This window comes from Malus sylvestris, chromosome 12, assembly GCF_916048215.2.
Source record: "Malus sylvestris chromosome 12, drMalSylv7.2, whole genome shotgun sequence".
NCBI lineage: Eukaryota > Viridiplantae > Streptophyta > Magnoliopsida > Rosales > Rosaceae > Malus > Malus sylvestris.
Genome location: NC_062271.1, coordinates 19,084,635 through 19,104,520, shown reverse-complemented (window position 1 = coordinate 19,104,520; position 19,886 = coordinate 19,084,635). Strand labels below are relative to the sequence as shown.

Genomic DNA, 19,886 nt, shown 5'->3' with positions numbered 1-19,886 from the left:
TCACTTTCTAGAAATTAAGGAACGAGAGCTAAACAAATAATTAGCCCAAATCTCCACATAATTTGGTACATATAATTTGTTAAGTGCAGAGTTAGTTTTCTTCCCGGTCGTGAAACAACTTCACACACCGACAGAGGCACAACACAAGTGCTGGGACGTCTGGAATGCATCACCACACTGTACTTACGTCCTTACTACTATTTGAAACAGAGTTTGTACATGCTGTAGTAGTACAAACAAGTACTTTGACCACTCTATCTCTAAACCCTAAACCTCTACATCTACATATGTTCTCCGAATCTCTTCTATTAAGACCACCAGATCAAGTAATTCGGACCTTTGAAATTTCATTCACCTGTTTTGACTCTTTAAACATTATAATAATTTTTTACCATTGGATGAAATTTCAAAGATTCGAATCATTTGATCCGATGACATTAGTGCAAGATGATCTCTTCTCATATGTTTATATATGTTTGTTTGTAGATGGTGTTGTGGCAGCAGCAGAAGAGATGAGTAGAGTGGTCCAGTCAAGAAGGTCTATCACTGGGGCATGCATGCAAATAGACCTGGGTCGCTCCTAGGTTTCCTTTCACAATAATGCAAACCCAGAACACGCGACACGTCATCATCCATCTTCATTTTTTATGTACCTCCTCAGTCCTCAACTGTATTCGATCGAATCTTGAGTGGGATGAAAACATTGACGAGTCACCGTCAAAGCAGCCTAACCATTACCAACCTAGCATTTTATTTTGGGTAAACTTCCATTTGACCTTTTGAAGTATTACTCTAATTGAAATTAACCATTGAACTATTTTTTTAGTAAATTAATCTTCTAAACTATTTAAAATCAACCAATTGACCCATTGTCAGTAGATTCCATCTATTATTTGGTCAAATTCAAAAGAAAATTAGTCATTCCTTCATTAATTCTTACTTGTTAACTATAAACACCAAAGAACTTATGACATTTGAGAACAAAATAATGTGTAATGACAATGTGAGATGATTTGTTATGGAAACGTTTGGTTTTTTTTTTATGTTTTTGAATTATTTTGTGTCCATGTGTCAAAATTTTATTAGTGGATATAATTGACAAGTAACAATTGATGATGAAATGACTAATTTACCCTTGAATTTGACGGAATTGATTCCGCAATCTAACAAGGGGTTAATTAACTGATAATAAATAGTTCAAGAGGCAAATTTACCAAAAAAAATAGTTTAGGAGGTCAATTTCAACTGGGGTGATAGTTCAGGGGTCAAACCGCAATTTACCCTTTTATTTTTACTGTGGGTTTACATTACCTCCCAGAAAGATTGATGACTGAGATTTTTACCCGCTGATCATTCTTCTTCTGCGGATCTGCAAGAGCTTCACTTTTTAAAGGCAAACATTTAAGTCCCCAATGCGAGTTTTTACTGCACGCCGACCCTTCTGAGTGACCATTTGAATTATTGGAGTTCGGTTCATGAGGACCTCATTTGGACCTTCGAGAGGTGGGGGCTTCGAGAGTTTCAAGATAGCTTCCATGGCTATGTGCTTAATTCTCCCTATCGAGGCTTGGGTTTTCCACTAGGGTTCATTTGGTGGATAAAAATCTGAATTTTGTATCAAATCTAAGGGGGTTGTATTCAATTGAGATTTTGAGGGATTTTAATTATTTTAATGAATCTAGGGGCATTCAATTAAGATTTTAAGTGATTCTCTAAAATTCAAGGTGTATTCAATTAGAATTTTAAGATAGATCCTTAGAAATTCGGATGTATTCAATTAGGATTTTTAAGAAGTTTATAACATTTCAGGTGTATTCAATTAGATATTGATTTTAAAGAATTTGAGAAAGTTGAGGAATTAGAGGAAATTGGAGAGATTTCGTAATGTTTTTTAAGCATCCACAAATCTAACCTCTCCCCATGAGATTTTGAGGGAATTGAATCAAAATTTTATATGAAATCTCTACAAATCAATTAAACTCCATAAAAATCCATTAAAGTCTCTCAAATTCTCAATTGAATACACCCCCCTAAAACTTATTTGAGTTTAAATTTTAATGGTACTGTGTGAGATCATAGTTTGAAATCGCATCGCGTTAAGGCAATAGTGAATTTTATCTCTATGAACAATCATTTTCACTTCGATCATGCTAAGGCAATAGTGAATTTTGTTTGTATGGACAATCATTTTCACCTCGATCATGCTAAGGTAATAGTGAATTTTGTCTGTATAGAAAATTATTTTCGCCTCGATCATGCTAAGGAAATAGTGAATTTTGTCTGTATTGACAATTATTTTCGCCTTGATATTGCCTTATTTTCGCCTCGATCATGCTAAGGCAATAGTGAATTTTGTCTGTATAGACAATTATTTTCGCCTCGATCATGCTAAGGCAATAGTGAATTTTGTCTGTATAGACAATTATTTTCGCCTCGATCATGCTAAGACAATAGTGAATTTTGTAAGTTGATAAGACCTTCCGTAATAATCGAGGTGAGTGTAATACTTATATATAATTCAGAGTTTAATTTCTTTGAACACTGTCTGAGGTGCTCATGTTTCACTGGGCATCTAGACAATCTTATATTAGCAAAGATGAAACACTAAACACGTTGTTACATGAGGCTAGGTGCACGTTGAATCTTCGTTCATCTAGGGTGCCCAAGGGATCGTACCATCCTCCGATCCTCGATTCAACTTCCTTGAGTCAAGATGACATACTGCTTTTTATTCTATGCTTTCATTTTTCTATCCCACCCAAGACACCCAGTTTGATGTTAAAGCAGTTTCTTCCTTTCGAAAATTCCTCTTCTGCCTTTGTAATGTTCATAGAATATTTTTCTAACCTCTTCTTTCTATTTTTTTGTGATTTATTTACGACTAATGACATGAACTCAATTTCATTTACAAACATATATATATATATATATATATATATATATATATATATATATATATAATATTAGTTATTAATTAGTAAAATAATTGTCCCCAATGACCTAGAAAAGGCAAATGTTTTGGACCAACCCTGACAAAGCAAACCTACATTAGATGCGTGCAAGCAAAATGCCTATAAAAGAAGGGAACGTGGCTTTGACCCGTGAATCATTACTTTAGTTAAATTGACCCATTAGAATTATTTTTTCGATAAATTAGAACTATTTGAAATCAACCAATTAACCATTTACTCTTAGATTCCGTTCTCTATTATATCAAATTCAAGAGTAAGAGTAAATTAATCTTTTCATCATCAATTCTTACTCGTCACCTATAACCAGCAATAAAATTATGACGTGGGTGAGAGATTAGAATAAAGTAATAGTTCAAGGGTTAGAAATGGATGAGAAAAACAGGAGAAATAAAGAAAACAAAGATGTACACAAATGATACTTCTAGAGTACTACTTAATACAGAACATCTTAACCGGAATCGGGTGTACACACTCGGGGATAGCCAAGGGCCTTAGCCTAAGGCTCTCCCCCTCTTAACGGTCTCTGATAGTATATGCCATAACATTCAGCCAAATCATTACCACCAACTCAACTTTCAGTTCAGCATTCATTTGTCGCAATTATACACTTGCTCACTAGCGAAAGTAATCAATCTTTAACAAAGGTCGATATTGGGTAACATCAGATTCATCCACTGAGTTGAGTAAACAAACACGGACGGACTTGTTAATATCACTGCCCTCAACTCTGCCTGCAAAAGCAAAACAAGACAAATAACTAATTACTATGTTGAGTAGCAATTTTCTGGACATGCAAACTTTAATTTGTTCTCCGCAAACAAAAACAAACCAAATTTACAGGAATAAGGGGAATTTTTCAGACATTTGGACCGTATTTATGATTTTCTTTAATATATTCGGACAGATGTCATACTTGCATACTAACTAATATACAGCCTAAGCATATGCCGTAGTGCAGTCACTATAGTCTACACCGCAACGTATATCACTCGTCAATCACAAATCTAATCTAACTCACCTTGCTTTTAGAAGTTGCAGCAGCCCATCTGTGTTCCCTCATACCAATGATAGCATATCCATTTCCTTGCTTAGGTAACATGTGCCTTCACTATATGGAGACTTTTCACTGCATTGACACTTACGAGACAGACCAGGAATGTCGGTACTCGAGGCCTCTTACTACCAAATGAATGCATAAACCTCCTTCCCACTGAGTGTTCCATTCTGTCAATGCAGTAATCCTTAAACCCGTTACTGTCTTTTCGGGAAACATCAAATTCCAACAAACAGAAAGACAAAGGTTGATCCTTACTAGGCAATACTTATTAACTTTGGATAGAACTCAAAACATGAAGCTCCATCACATGGGAAAAGTTAACATCAACCGGGTAATCCACTCAGTCACACTTGACCCCAGTCAAGCGTGAAAGAGAAACTCCAGCAATAGAAAATTTCACATTTCAAATGATCTGTTGTTTAGATGACTGAAGTAACTTGTTGGAGACTGCATATTCTCATAACAGGGAATGAGCTTGTTAAATCCCAGTCGATCGTTTCTCAGTAGATCTGATATACCAAGATCGGCAACACTATTGACCCGATTCCATTGCACCCAATCATTATTTGATAAATGCATGTCACTTAAGTGTTGACTGGTGGGTTGCACAAATGAAGATGGATTGGGCTGGAATTGATCTGGCTGCTGTGGAGTAATTCTTTGTGCATCATTTAGGTAAGAGTATCTATTCATGAAGTGGTCTTGACATTCTAAGTTCTGCGGGGCAGAAGTTGTCTGCTGTCTCAGCATATGGAGCCTAGCATCTGGCTCAGAAGAGTTAAACTGAGATAAATTTGCTCTCTTATTCATCAACCCTCTTGCCAATAGTTCCTCACTGACTTCCAAAATTGCTGGATCATTGATCTCGACATTCCCATTAATACCAGAATAACCAGTTGGTATACATGATGGTTGCAACAAGTGATTCACTGTAAGGCAGAAGCAGGATGGTTAGAATAAATCTTGGAAAGAAAATTCACAAAACATCATAAGAACCAGCCAACCTGAACTGTCAAAAGCCTGATCCACCCTCCTAGGCCTCAAATGAGAAGAAAACCCTGGAGGAGAAGAAAACCCTGGAGGTGGTGCTCTACTTGGCACTGAAAATCCTGGTGCAATTGAACGAGGAACTTCTGTGACCGTCAGATATGACAGAGAAATGGAAGAAAAAAATATTAAATTTGAATATTCATATATTCTAACATAAAAATGAGGATATTAAACAATGCTGAGGGGAGAGGAGTATTTGAATAAAGCTCCAGAAAATGCTAAGAAATTATAAATTTGAGCTAGAGATTTAAGAGAAATTACAAATCATGAACTACAAATGCAAATTATACCAGCTCTATATGCAAAAACAAATAACCAAGAGAAGGGTAAAAAAGAGTTCATCAGACAGCGCAAACATCATTATACAGAAATATATATAAAGCTTATTAACGGATACAAACCTGATACTTTAGAAGATGTAAAAGAAGGAACCCCAAGAAACTTATTAGACTCTACATCTACTAAGTACTCCTTGTTGCCCATCAAATCAGATAAGGCGTAGTCCTTGGATGCATTCCATATATTATTATCACAAGAATCCTCTTGTTGAGCAAATGAGAACCTGGACTGCTTTTTATCAAGCAGTTTTCGTGAATTTTGTACTCTGAGGAGACTGCACTCTTTATCAGTTTCACCCAACAACTTTACAAGATTGTGAAGAGGAGATAAAGAACCGTCAGGTGCATCCAAGTCCATAGTCAAAATACTTGAGATTATGCCACTCTCTCCTATATCTGGAGAAAGACTGCAGTGAATGCTGGGCTTATTGGTTTCACACCCTCTCGAGTACTTCCCTAATCCCATCTCAGGTAACACACTGGTAGGTTCATATGTCCTATACAATTCAGCAACTCTACTGCCTTGGATATCAATGGATTTATCTGATAAGTTTGATGATGAACAATAACTGTTGTTGTTGCTGATCAAGTTGGTGGATGTTACCCTGCTATCCCGCTCAATGCCATTGTTTGGTGATGGACAACATAAGTTTTTGTTGGAAGTTACACTGACCGGAGCTCTTTCTGCTAGAGCACCAGAAGTTGTATTTGATATAGCTGCTTGACCATTTTTGGTGATAACCTGTTCGGTCATTAGCCACTCACAGCTTTCTTCAGATCTTACATTGTGGGTAGAACTTTCATTGCGTACCACTTCTGATGAAAGGGGATGAAGATCACTTGATTTCTCAGGATTTTGATAAAGAGGCCTTTCAGAACCTGGAGAACTTGTTGCTGGGGGCACACTAGGGGTGACTTGCATGACCCTGATAGAGATAACCAGACAAAATTAGTTGTCAAACACAGGATCAAAGTTAAGATGCCACAGATCATGAGATTAGATACCAAGGTGCTATTGCAGGAATAGATGTTCTGGAGTCACCATCTGCACGATAACTCTTAACCTCATTCCAAGTAATCTGTTGAAATGTGATATATCAAAGGTTAAATATAATTGAAGTGCATAACAAAGCATCCAGAACTTAAAACTCGTAATCATGCATTGTTTTATGATTCTTACAATCCTTGATCTTGATGACATCATACATTTTTTTCAAAAGCCTTTTACCTTTTCTGGCACTATAATGTAACTAATTATCACAAACAAATCAGCAAACCAAAACACATGCAGACTCTTACATTTGATGGATGTTTAGTAGCTGATGATCTTTCGGCTTTGCTATTCTCAGCAGTTGGGGGAGGTAAGCCTTTCACTGAATGCCGATTCAAATTATTTGTAACACCGATATTTTGGTGATCTTTACTCCTGTGAAACAATAGTGTTCGGGTTAAAATATAATATTGACCATTGAGAAAAGAACCATGAAAGCGCAAACAAGGCAAATGCATAATGCACACATTGAAATCTATTGGATATTTCAAATGTACAGAATATATGTGGGATTGCACCTCTCATATACCTTTCAAAGGCTGAAAGCAATTCATCCTTGGTAAAACTATCTTCCTGAGAACCAAAATCATGCAAATACCAACAATCTGGATTGTTGCAAGGCTGAACCAGCAAAAGAATTATTCTCAAAGAAGATAAAACAAAATTTTACTTTTGCCAAAAAAAAAAAAAAAAAAACTCACACAGATGAAATAACTTAGGTAATTACCACACTTTTCAACCATGCATGGCAGTACTTTGTGGTTCCAAAAGATGCCCTGCAAATTCAGAACTCAAAAGAGTCAAACATTGCTTATCTAAGCACCATAATCTTAATGCATAACAACACAGGCTTACCTCAAGCATCGACCATCTAACACAAAACTGTGTACTGATTGAATGCACCGAGCTGCTTCATATTCTTTTGAGTATGATATATACCTAGCAGAAGGAATTGAACCACTATTACAAAAGAAAGAAGTATATACCATTGATAACCAGCCACCATGCCGAAGAAAGAAACAAACTTTTACCAAAATGACATAATTACGTAAAAAAGAGAATCATGACCTATTAATATTTGATTAGAAGAAAAGAAAATCTTAACTAAATACTACATTCCACATCAAGCAGGTGAAGTTAAGACATTGAAAGTGGTATGCACACTTACACACAACAACTGTTGTTCGGAGCCTGTTGGATAGCCCCATTTGCTGTACGAGAGATAGAAACCTTCAAAACCTTTCCGTACTGGCCAAAATACTCCCTTCGCTTGAGAAGCTAGTAAAACCGAAGGAAAAAATTGAATCTCAGAATTACATTTATGAAAGTACAAGATTATACAAATTCAATAAGACATCAGATTATGTCCACACTAGGTCCCTACTTAAATATTTTGAGAGCAATGAGATAATAGCTACTCACGTCTTCACTCGCTAGGTTAAGAGGTATTCCAATCACATATACTAGGGTCCGTTGGAGAACTCTAACATCAGTAAGATGCTGCTTCTTTACTTCAGATCCCTTGGGTTTTTTCTGTTTCCGCTTCACATTAATTTCAGCCACCAACCTGTCGAAGGGGGAACAGTTTCAATCCTCAAATGTCAGTTGTCACATAATAACATCCATTAACCTGAAACTATACCAACTTTTGACAATTTGCCGCCACTCCAACAATTTTTTCTTTGTCATAAGGTGTACGGCATACTGGACAGCGACCCTCCTTTCCATCCTTCGCTGCCATTTCCATAATGTGATGCCAACACCAAACACATACCTGCGCCCGCAAATGGTGAACAATTAAGGAATTCGAGTAAGTCCACATAGAAGTGCCACATAAATCAGAACACAAAGTTATATACCGTGAAAAACTAACCGAAAAATCAAATCTTTCGCTAATTATTCGAATTACAATGTCATCAAATTTACACATTCATCCATCCAGACTTTTAACACTAAAAATCGACCAGTAAGTACACACATTGCAACGAGAGAGAATCAAGTTCTTATTTGCAACAAAATTAAAAAATTACAGATAAACAAAACGAGCAAGTGAACAGGGTTAGTGTTTCGTTCAGACCTCATAACCGCATTTGCACGGCTTCAGCTGCTGATCCGTCAAATCCATCTCCTCAGCGCATATCGGACACGTTTTCTCTCCGATTTCACTCATGATTTTCCTGAGAAACAAACAATGCCTTAAACATTACAAATTCAGTACCCAGACAACGAAATTATCGCACATTGACACTGAAATGGGACTATCCAAACGACGTCGACCAGAGGCATTGAAGCGAAGACTTACAGACTCACAGTGTGCGACGGAGAAGGAGAAGGACGAGAAGCAGGAAATGGAGTGCGGGGGAGGAAACCCTGGATAGGATAAAGGATAAAGCACGGAAAAGTAGAGAGAGAGAGAGAGAGAGAGAGCTAGAGGAGAGAGAAGAGGTTTGAGGTTTTGGATTTGTGTTCGTGTAGGCCGAGCGAGCGGTTTTTGGTGGCTTTTTGCGCGTTGAGTGACCGGTGTCACTCGATTCATGACGTGTCTTTCTAACGTTTATAAAAGGTTTTGCCCTAACCGCGAACGACAAACTACTTTTTGGGCTGGGCTTTGACTGCAAATTATGTGATGAGCTTGGGCTTCATGGCGTTTTGGGATGGGCTTTTTTTGTGACAAAAGTTTCAAAATTTTGAGTTTTAATAAAAAAAATAAAAATGTGTTGTAAGTGAATAATACTAGGAGTGACTTTTTAAAGTAAAAATATCATTTTTCGTTAAAAATAAATAGTACTGAGAATGTTTTGATGAAACTTCCTTTTATCCATGCATGATTACGTTGGAGGATCCTTGTATATATATAAAAAATGCTGGCAAATAAATTAAAGAAGCACAATGACTTTCTCAACAAGTTAAAACTTTACTCAAATACACTAATTGATTGTCTTCACTCAAAACTGGTACGTAGACAATCAAACTTTGCTAAAGCCCTTTATATTTTAACATATATTTATGAGTAATGCTACAGTTATCATCTAGTTGTACCATCATTTGTACCATATCTCTAATAAAAGTAGAACCTGCTAATACATGTGGATCCCATCTCTATTAGAGAGATTGTTCAAATGATGATACAAATATGTGGTAAAAGTAGTATTTTTGTATATTTATCTGTTTATATATATATTTTTTAACAAATGAGATGATAATTTACAAGAAACTCAATTAAACTATAAAAAAAGGATTCTAACACGAAATTTTAAAAGTAAAGATGAACGCTATTTAATCAATTGAGTTATAAACCACTCGTGTTTATATGTTCCACTCGATAGCATGGTTAATTTAGATTGTAATGGTCTCTAGAAACTGCTCAAATGATCCAATCACAACTCAAAAAGTTCTCTCTCGAAACAACTAGCACCCCCTTGACCAACAGAACAAATCTCAGTCCACCTCGACACCACTCTCCATCCGAAACGTGGCCCAACGAATGCCAAGTTTCTGTTTTCTTTCCCGCCGCAAGAGAACACCTCAGCACTCGCTTACTAGGCATGATCCCGGCCGTTGGTTCAGCACCCGGATACAAAAAAGATCGCTAGAACCTTCGTCCCCCCAAAATACGCTTCCTATATATGCACTTTGTTCTGTGTCTGAAACTCTCTACTGAGACCTGCGCTGTGCTCAAATCCGTGGCAATTGCTTCTTTCTAGCTACGTACTTTTGATTGTAAGTTGTTTTTTGCTTATTTTTTTTTTTATAAATTCCAATTGGTACGTAAAAGATTGTTTTTCAGTATTTGATCACTATATGATCATTATTTACTGGATATGGTTAATATTTGATAGATATATATTCGAAAATATTTGATTTTGATCAGTTCAGCGATGAGATTTGAAAAATAATCGTGCTGAGTAATATGATTGGCTTTATATAATTTTTAGGTGTGAAACGATTGATTGACAACAACATGGTGAAACAGTACCCGACTGTGAGTGAGGAATACCAGAAGGCGGTGGAAAAATGCAAGAGAAAACTCCGAGGGCTCATCGCCGAGAAGCACTGTGCTCCGATAGTCCTCCGGTTGGCGTAAGTGCTAAGAACCCTCTGTCTATATTTATCAAAATTTGACTCTCTGTCATTGGCAACGATCGAGCTGGTGTTTAATGTTGGAACTTCTGAATGATGGGCGCAGATGGCACTCAGCTGGTACGTTTGACATACACACGAAGACTGGAGGACCGTTTGGGACCATCAGGCACCCGGAGGAGCTCGCTCATGAAGCAAACAACGGTCTTGATATCGCGGTTAGGCTTTTGGAGCCGATCAAGGAGCAGTTTCCGATCCTCTCATATGCAGACTTCTACCAGGTATATATCTAACCGTTAAGAGAATTCGTCTTACTTGTTCAAGCAATAGTCGACGCTAAATTAATCATTGAATCCTAATCTTGTTTTTAATGTGATTAGTTTTGTCGTAATAATGAAATTCTGTGTGTTTTGCTGTGAATTGAAGCTGGCTGGAGTTGTTGCTGTAGAAGTTACAGGAGGGCCTGAGATTCCTTTCCACCCTGGTAGACCAGTAAGTAAACCCTTGTTTTTTCTCTGCAACTTTATGATTTTTTTTATTATGTTTAATGTCCAATATTGTGAATGGAAATTTTATATTTTGGTTTATTTATAACTTATACACTATGATTTCTTCACTAATTTTGTTACCCCTTTATAATAATCAGAAGTTTGGTAGGATTTAAGAACTTGGTCTGCTGAAATTTGGCTCTAATGACATCCACAATGCAATATTTGGTTTACACTCTTCGATCGGCCTCATTTGGTAGATAGTATTGGATTGAATTTGATAGCTTGCTAGATTTAATGTAGCAAAAAATGCATTCGAACTCCCAAACCTTGTTAAAGTTGAGGGTAGAAGATGGATTAGATATGAAGGCCTTCCACCTTGGTAGGATTGGAAGGTGAGGAAGGGAGAAGTATTCATCTTCTACCTACGACTACTTGGATAAGATTTGGGAGTTGGCATCCATTTCTCGTTCTAGTTTAACAAATCGAGTGAGTTATCTTATCCAATCCAAACCACTAAACGAGGCTACACTTAAGGATAGAGTCAAATAATAATCATTGGTCTAACTAGTTTTTATTCCTAGAATCATCTAACCTTGTGTGCTAATTTTAGGATAAACAAGAACCACCACCAGAAGGTCGTTTGCCAGATGCCACCAAAGGTTAATAGCTGCTAAATCTTGCAATTTCAATTGATTGATTGTAAGATGAATGTCTCTAATTATTTCGTTATGTGTTGGTGCTCTAGGTTCGGATCATCTTAGGGATGTCTTTGGACACATGGGACTTAGTGACAAGGACATTGTTGCATTATCCGGTGGACACACCTTGGTCTGTGCATGAACGTCACATTCTTCTTTCTGTATAATTTACCGTAGAGTTCACCATTCCTAAGATATCATACATGTACAGCTACTGAACGATTGTGTATTTGGAATTTTTTTTGCAGGGTAGGTGTCACAAGGAGCGTTCTGGATTCGAGGGACCCTGGACAACGAACCCTCTTATTTTCGACAACTCCTATTTCAAGTAAAGATTCATTCCATTCAGTTTTACCATTGCTGAATTAATAGCACTTTGCAGATTAAATGGAATCTTACACTCAAGTCATCTAATTATCCCATCTATACTATGTATATGTTAATATTGGTACTACTAACTATTTGTAAATGTGATAAGGAAAGGATGGTAATCAAGAGTTAAGTAGTAATTGTCAGTCTGATTTACTATCATTTTTCCAAACAGAGAGCTTCTTAATGGAGAGAAAGAAGGCCTTCTGCAGCTGCCATCAGATAAAGCTCTTCTGGAGGATCCAGTCTTTCGCCCTCTTGTCGAGACTTATGCTGCGGTTTGTATCTAATTGTGTATAAGTGTATTCCACTTAATATGAGTAAATTACGGCTTGCAATATGCAGTCTATGCATGTGCTCTCCTGCAGTGATGATCGTTTGATCCAACTTTTGGTTTCTTTGGTTTTGCTTCAATTAGGACGAAGACGTCTTCTTTGCTGATTATGTTGAAGCACATTTGAAGCTCTCCGAGCTTGGGTGAGTACTGGAAACTTAGAACCGTACTTTTTATTGTTTTCCATTATTATTCTGATAGTCGTTCAGGTTGTATCTTTGTATTTCAATTTATTTATAGATCTGAAAATTTTGACTCGTGTTACATCTTTCTTTTGCAGATTTGCAGATGCTGAGTAAAGGATTGTAATTTGTAAATTGGTTGGGGGTGCTGGCTTGTGCCTTTCTTCTAGATTAGAATTAATATTTGATTGTAAAAGATTTGGTATGTTGTTTTCCATGGAAGGTTTTTTTTTTTTTTTTTTTTTTTTTTTTATTGGCTTGTGAGTGTGGTAAATAATACTATGGCAGCATTTGCTGCTTATTATGCATTGTCATATGTGTACTCATAAAGAACAATGCTAGGGAGATTACATTATAATATCGCATTGTGTACATTTTTAATGGCGGTATAGTTCCCCAATTGAAGTAAGTTTCTATTTTATTAGTGGAGTAAAAATATGAGGTCTTTAAAATTTTTGCTACATACTTGATTCAGTTTGCATAGCTCCCATTCCTAAAAGTGTTGCAGCAAACCCAAATTAGTCATCTCATACTTGTTCATCATGTCAGTTTTGAATTCTTCCATCAATTCAACACTACTCCCATTGTAAATGATGTCATCCACACAGATTGACACTATAAGCATTCCTGCAATTTCTTTTCCCTTTGTTTACAGAGTTGCTTCATTGTTGCTCTTTTCAAAATAGGCATCAATTTCTCCATACTAAGCCTTGGTGCTTGCTTTAGCCTATAAAGTGCTTTATGTAGCCTGTACACTTTGTCCTCCTCTCTTTTGGCAACAAAGCCTTCTGATTGATTCACATACACTTCTTCTTGAAGCACCCCATTCAAAAATACAAGTTTAACATCTAGTTGAAATAGCTGCCAATTGTTCTTTGTAGCAAGAGCAATCAGTGTCTTTATTGTATCTAGCCTTGCAACAAGTGCAAATGTCTCATTATAGTCTACTTCAAACTTTTGTGCGTAGTCCTTTGCCACTAATCTAGCTTTATTTTTGTGAACTGACCCATCTAGGTCCAATTTAGTCTTGTACACCCACTTCACTCCAATTACTGGCTTGTCAAGTGACCTATTTATCAATTCCTAGGTCTTATTCTTCTTAATCATGTTCATCTCCTCTTGTATTGCAACTTTCTAAGCATCATCCTGGGCAACCTCATCAAAGTTCTGAGGTTTAACAATGCATAAGTTGTAGTGCTCATACACCCCACCGAGATTTCTCTATTTGAGAAGAGTTGAATCAAATGCTTGTGTATCAACAGACCTCATTTGCCTACGACGGCTGCACTTTGAGAACAAGATCCTTCATAAGAGGTAGGAGATACTGAGCTAGTTGAAACCTCATGTATTACTTGTCTCACAATAGTTTCATCTTCTTCAACTTCTTCAATTTCTCTAATCTCTCTACACTCAGAAGCAATTAGAGGAGCACATATCTCTTTCACTTTGTTCTCATCCCAATTCCATTTTCCATTTGCTTCAATTAACACATCTCTGAGCACAATCACCTTCATTGTAATAGGATTTAGAATTCTTTACCCCTTCTCACATGAACTGTATCCAATGAAAGTTCCTTTTGTACTTGACTCTTCCAGTTTGTGCCTTAGATTCTTGGTACTAAGGAATAGCACAAAGAACCAAATATTATGAATTGTTTAATCTCAGGTTTTCTTCCACTATACACCTCAAATGGTGTAAAATTGTCTAAAGCACTTGTAGGACATATGTTCAATAGATAGACATCAGTGTTAACTATCTCACCCCAGAGCTCGTAGGGTAATTCTTTCTCATGCAGCATGCTTTTAGCCATAAGTTCTTCCTTTTTGCAACTCCATTATGTTGTGGAGTGTAAGACACAGTGAGTTGTCTCTCCATGCTAATAGATTCACATAATTTATTATACTTTGTGGAAGTGAATTCTCCATCCTTATCAATTTTTAGCTTTTTCAGTGAATAACCACATTGCAGTTCAACCATAGCTTTAAATTTCTTGAATATCCCAAACACTTTAGATTTATATTACTCATAAAGTAAATCCAACACTTTCTTAAATAATCATCAATGAATGTTAGAAAGTGCAAATTTCCACTCATGGTTAGAACCTGCATAGGGCTACAGACATCTGAGTGCACTAAATCAAGCGGTTCTTCTGCTCTCCAAGTTGTCTCCTTGGGAAATAGCTCTTTGTGAAGCTTCCCAAGTGCACACCCTTGACACACTTCTTCATTATCTTGGATTTTAAGCAACCCCAATACCATTCCTTAATTTTGCAATAGCTTAAGACTCCTGAAATTTACATGACCATATTTTTTGTGCCATACATTTGCACAGTCTTCCACACTAGTACTCAATGCAAGTTGCTTGTTTGTACTAAAGATAAAAGGAAAACATCTACTCCTCTTTTGTTTTACACGAATCACAAGATTGCTTAGAGACTTACCATCAAATACATCCACTCTACAGTCACCAAATAAAAGGAAATAGCCATGCTCAGTCATCTGGCCTACACTAAGCAGGTTTTCTACAAGACCAGGTACAAAAATTACTTCCCTTTATATCTTATGATTTTTATTGTTTCAATGACCAATGTTCCCTTCCCTACAACATCAACTAAAACTCCAGTACCTACTTGGACTTTGGCTTTCATATTTTTGTTAATATCAAGAAGCAAATCCTATCTGGATGTCATGTGATTACTACATCCATTGTCTGTGTACAACACAACATTTGGCTTCTTTACTTCACTTGAGTGACTGGCATAAAAAAATTACCAATTTCCTTTACCTAATGAACAAAATTCACTTGTTGTACACTTCTCTTCGAATTGCAGTACCTAGCAATATGGCCAATCTGACTACACTTGTGACATTTAACCTTGTTTTTAAGCCAACATTCTCCATAATGGAGTTTATCACAGTACTTACATCTGTGACATTGTTTGCATCATTTTTCACAGGAATAATAGCCTTATTACCCTACTCAGCCTATTGCCCCATTGCTTTCCTCTTGGCTAAAAGTTCTTTTGATACTTGCCATTGTTATCTTGACCATCAAACCTATTTGGTTTAGATGCAATGTTCAAGCTAGCAAATGTCCTATGTGCTACTTTCACCATGTTTATCCAACCTTTGCTCATACCCCTTTACAATAGCAACCACATCATGAGCATTTATAATCTCTAGATCTTTAATATTTTCGATCACAGATGCAATACTGTAGACATTGAAATTTCAGTGAAATAAATATTCACCAACACATTAAAGTTTCAACATGCTAGGGCATACGTGGCAGACACCATGTCTCACAAATCATACACATAGATGTGACTCATCAAAATCAGACGAGTCATCAAGAAAGACACGTGTCAATAATTGGCGGAAATGAATTATTTGATTTTAATTTAATTAAATCAAATATTAATTAATGGAGTAAAATCATGAACTGACCCACAAATCAAGTCTTGGTTCTTTCATCAATTACTCAAGCCCACAATGAAAGCCAAATTCATCCGTAGGCAAGGCTTGGAGAGTCTATAAATACGAGGCTCCAAAACAAAGAAGGGGTCCAGAAAACCATTCATGCCCAGACGCTGAAGCTTTGAAACTCTAAGGCTCCTAAACACTTAAACCCCAAAACGCTCAAGGAGACTAAAAAAATCTCACTATGTTCTTCGTTAAACCCGTGAAGATTCATCAAACACTACTACCCATGTCGGCTCTTCCATAGCCACAAGTCAAATCCTTGTAGCAAACGTTCATATGAAATCAAGTCATTGCGACCCTCAGATCAACAATACTATGGTTTTTTCATCTTCGGAGATTGAATCAGAGGATCAAGTTTGTAAACAGAGATTGTAACCCTAAATCCTAAATTCATTAATACAAATATTATTTTGTACATGTGTTCTTATTTGATTCGCTACAGTATTTTCGTGTTTACAATTATCATAGGATTTAGGGCTGGTTTGGTATTGTTGTGTTTTGAAAAAAACTGCTTCTGCTGTGCGGTGAAATAAAGCAGCAGAGTGTTTGGTAAACTTTTTTTGTAAAAGTGTTTTTGAAAAAAAAAAAGCAGTATGATAGTGTTTGGTAAACTTTTATGTAAAACAGCTATGACTATGTGAAATGACTAAAAAGGGTATAAAATGAGTATGATGTTAAATGTAAAATAATAATAATTTTATTTATTAATAGTCTCTCTAGAAGTCTCCTATCTTTTTTTTATCCATCTTCATTTATTAATAATCTCTGTAGAAGTCTCTCGACTCTCCCCTCACTCCCCAATTTTCTGTCTTTTATTTTTTTTCTCTGCCCCTTCTTCATTTTTTAATTTTAATTTCCTCTTTCCTCTTCATCTAGCCGACATGGCAACTGCCATTGGAGCAAGTCTGTACTCTGACGATGTGGCTATGCCCATTGCATTACTCCCCTCAACGCCGTCTTTGATAGGTTGTTCTTCAAGCTCTCACATGTCTCTCTCCCCAACCCCATCTCTGAATAAATTCCTCGGATCTTGATGAGATCGAGGTTCTTGGATTGGATGATGGAGACAGATCCATCGGGTCTCGTATGAACTTCTTCTCAGCTTCTTCTCAGCTTCTGTGAGCTATCCTCCTTCTTCGCCTAAGTATTAAATCCCTTTTCAACCAATTCCACAGCATATGTGACCGGAAAATGGTTTTCATTTTGATTTGCAAGAAATAAAAATTCTCACCATTGAAAACTGCCGCTTAAGTTCTCTTTCTACGGATCTAGCCATGTTAGACTTGGATCGTTGATATGAACTCGAATCACTGCAATGAGCGTTTGCTGTGAAATAGAGCTTGATTCTTCACAGATACAATGCCCAAAAATATTCAAACCCAACTAGGCTCTAGGGCCACGTTAGAGAAAGATTTTTTGATACAAATTATGGAAGAATGAGGATGATATCTATGGAGGAATATGCAAAGGACTTCGAAAAAGGGAATGAGGCAATCATAAGTCACATAGAATATGACTTTGCATCCATTTTCATTGATTTCTCACGCTGAGCATATGAGCTCATGCAAGACAAAATATAATCGTTAGAGGAAACAGTGTTACAACTCAAGTTTCAATCTCAACCATCCATCCCATACTACACTAAGATTAGAATACTTGTCACTCATCAAGCCCTATGAAACTTAACAAAATAATTACATTTATCACATAAGCTCAGCCTATGATATGAAACATTACACTAATTAAACCTTGTAATCTTCCTCAAATCAGTTCTTCAATTTACACTTCAACAATGTCGGCCTAAGTATAAGGGTGGGTTAGGCTTTCGGGACCTTTATGCTTTGAACTTAGCCTCCTTGCGAAACAAGGGTGGAGGTTGATTCATAACCTAAACTCTTTAGTTGGTAGAGTTTTGAGAGCGAAATACTTCCCAAATGGTAATTTTTGGAATGTCATTGCCTACCTATTGCTTCATATGCATGGAAGAGTATTATGCAGTCATGTTTATGTTTGAGCATGGTTTAAGATGGGCTATTGGTAATGGTGAAGTTGTTCGAATATGGAAGGATATATGGTTACCTAGACCTTTTACATTTAAAATTCTTACACCGGCAACTCCTACTTTTGGAGAGCTGATGGTGAAGAATATAATCTCCATAGAGGATATGTGTTGGAAGATTGATTTGTTGCACCAACTGTTTGCAAAGGAAGAGGTTCATTATATTTGTTTGATCCCTCTTAGTTTTTGAAGGCTGCCTGATAGGTTGATGTGGCATTATGATAAGAAAGGGTTGTTCTCTGTCAAAAGTGCTTATAAAGTGGCAATAAGAAGTGATGTTGCTCCAGTTTTATTGGCTTCTTCTTCATCGAATAATGGATGAGCTTAAGGTGGTCTGTGGCAGGCTATTTGGAAAGCACGAGCGTCGGTAAAAGTTAAATCCTGCGGGCGTAGGGTTTGTATGGATACTCTCCCAACAAGGACCAACCTGATAAAGAGGGAGTTATGCTTGAAACTTCATGCCCGAGGTGTGGTGCGGTTGAAAAGACTGCACATCATGTTCTAAGGGATTATAATTTCTCTCGTGCAGTGTGGTTCACTGCACCAGTGGGTATGGGGACATTCTGAAGCCATGATGTCTCTTCAAAGAAGTGGTTATTCCAGATTTGCGAGAACAAACATGTGGATTTTGAGGTAGTACTAATGATGATTTGAGCCTTGTGGAAAGAAATGAATGGTGTGGTATGGGATGGGCATTTCTTCGAGCCTTTAAAGGTGGTTCAAAGAACGCTCAGCTGGCTGTATGGTTTCCAGGTGGCCAACCAACCTAGCCAAGTGGAGGAGCCAAAACAGCTGTGGTCATCATTTAGTGATCAGTGGTTTAAACTGAACGTTGATGGCATTGTGAAACTGAAAGATTGAGTTAGGAGTGCTGGAGGGGTGATCTGCAGGGAAGGAAAAGGATTCAGGGTGGCGGGGGTGTGGAGTTTCCAGGGCATTGCATCGGTCAAGCAAGTGGAACTCTTTGTTGTTAGGGAGGGCTTGCAACTTGTGAAAACACTGGGGTCCACACATATTGTGGAGGAGACGGATTCAATGGAAGTGATGGCGGCATGTATGGATAGGTATATGGATCTTTCTATTCTCAGTTTTATTGCCAGGGATATCCATGAGATGATGGCTCGATTTGAAGGCCATACTATTTTGTATGTCTCGAGAGGTTGTAAAAAGATGGCCCATTGCCTCTCTAAGTCAAGTTTATATAGTCGTGATTCATTATTTTGATTTGAGGAACTCCCTGACGTCACTAGGGATGTACTTGATGAGTCAATATTATGTTATATATTTTATCCTGTTCTTAGTATAATTTGGTAATTATTTTGGTAGAATTTTGATATTTTGCTTTATATTTTCAATATAGGACATTCGACTTCCTCTGGATCGAAATATGATCAAACAGATGAATTTTGGAGTGATTTAAATTGGAGGACGTTCATGTGTCTCTTGGCTTATATGTATCAAAATTTGGGATTTTTCTACCAAGCAGTTATTTTCTGGCGATTAAATGAAGGAGCAGTGCGTGTTATTGGAAAGTGACGTTTCTGGGCTTAAATTGCTTTTTTGGAGCCCAAGATGGCCTCAGATGGGTTCATGGCCTTCTAGAGATGTGTTTAGAATAGTTCAAGCTATAGATACAGCTATTGTGGGCAAGTTTTGGAGCTGATATGGGTCCAAAACGTGGATGTGCAGATTTTTAGCCGAATTTACCAAGTCAATTTAAGAT

At 37.0% G+C, this 19,886-nt stretch overlaps 2 protein-coding genes across 5 annotated transcripts; one reads left to right on the top strand and one right to left on the bottom strand.

The window, feature by feature from the left end:
* Positions 1–3,360: 3,360 nt before the first annotated feature.
* LOC126594445 (uncharacterized) lies at positions 3,361–8,981 on the bottom strand. 4 transcript variants are annotated; one of them, XM_050260763.1, is made up of 15 exons: positions 8,771–8,981; positions 8,546–8,645; positions 8,115–8,242; positions 7,891–8,035; positions 7,637–7,746; positions 7,324–7,407; positions 7,196–7,244; positions 6,998–7,089; positions 6,717–6,843; positions 6,423–6,496; positions 5,481–6,343; positions 5,034–5,162; positions 4,285–4,958; positions 3,991–4,196; positions 3,361–3,703 (listed from the first exon to the last, which is right to left on the bottom strand). In XM_050260763.1, the coding sequence occupies exons 2-13, from the start codon at positions 8,636–8,638 to the stop codon at positions 4,426–4,428; spliced, it is 2,427 nt and encodes an 808-aa protein (XP_050116720.1). In that variant the 5' UTR covers positions 8,639–8,645; positions 8,771–8,981; the 3' UTR covers positions 3,361–3,703; positions 3,991–4,196; positions 4,285–4,425. The 4 variants fall into 4 exon arrangements, with proteins under 4 accessions (XP_050116720.1, XP_050116718.1, XP_050116721.1 ...); XM_050260761.1 differs by having other exon boundaries at positions 3,991–4,958; XM_050260764.1 differs by having other exon boundaries at positions 3,991–4,958; positions 5,034–5,138.
* A 1,045-nt stretch (positions 8,982–10,026) lies between these two features.
* LOC126594449 (L-ascorbate peroxidase 2, cytosolic) lies at positions 10,027–13,043 on the top strand. The gene is made up of 10 exons (XM_050260766.1): positions 10,027–10,188; positions 10,404–10,548; positions 10,655–10,829; positions 10,975–11,040; positions 11,650–11,698; positions 11,785–11,867; positions 11,986–12,065; positions 12,282–12,384; positions 12,525–12,583; positions 12,721–13,043. The coding sequence occupies exons 2-10, from the start codon at positions 10,430–10,432 to the stop codon at positions 12,737–12,739; spliced, it is 753 nt and encodes a 250-aa protein (XP_050116723.1). The 5' UTR covers positions 10,027–10,188; positions 10,404–10,429; the 3' UTR covers positions 12,740–13,043.
* Positions 13,044–19,886: the final 6,843 nt, after the last annotated feature.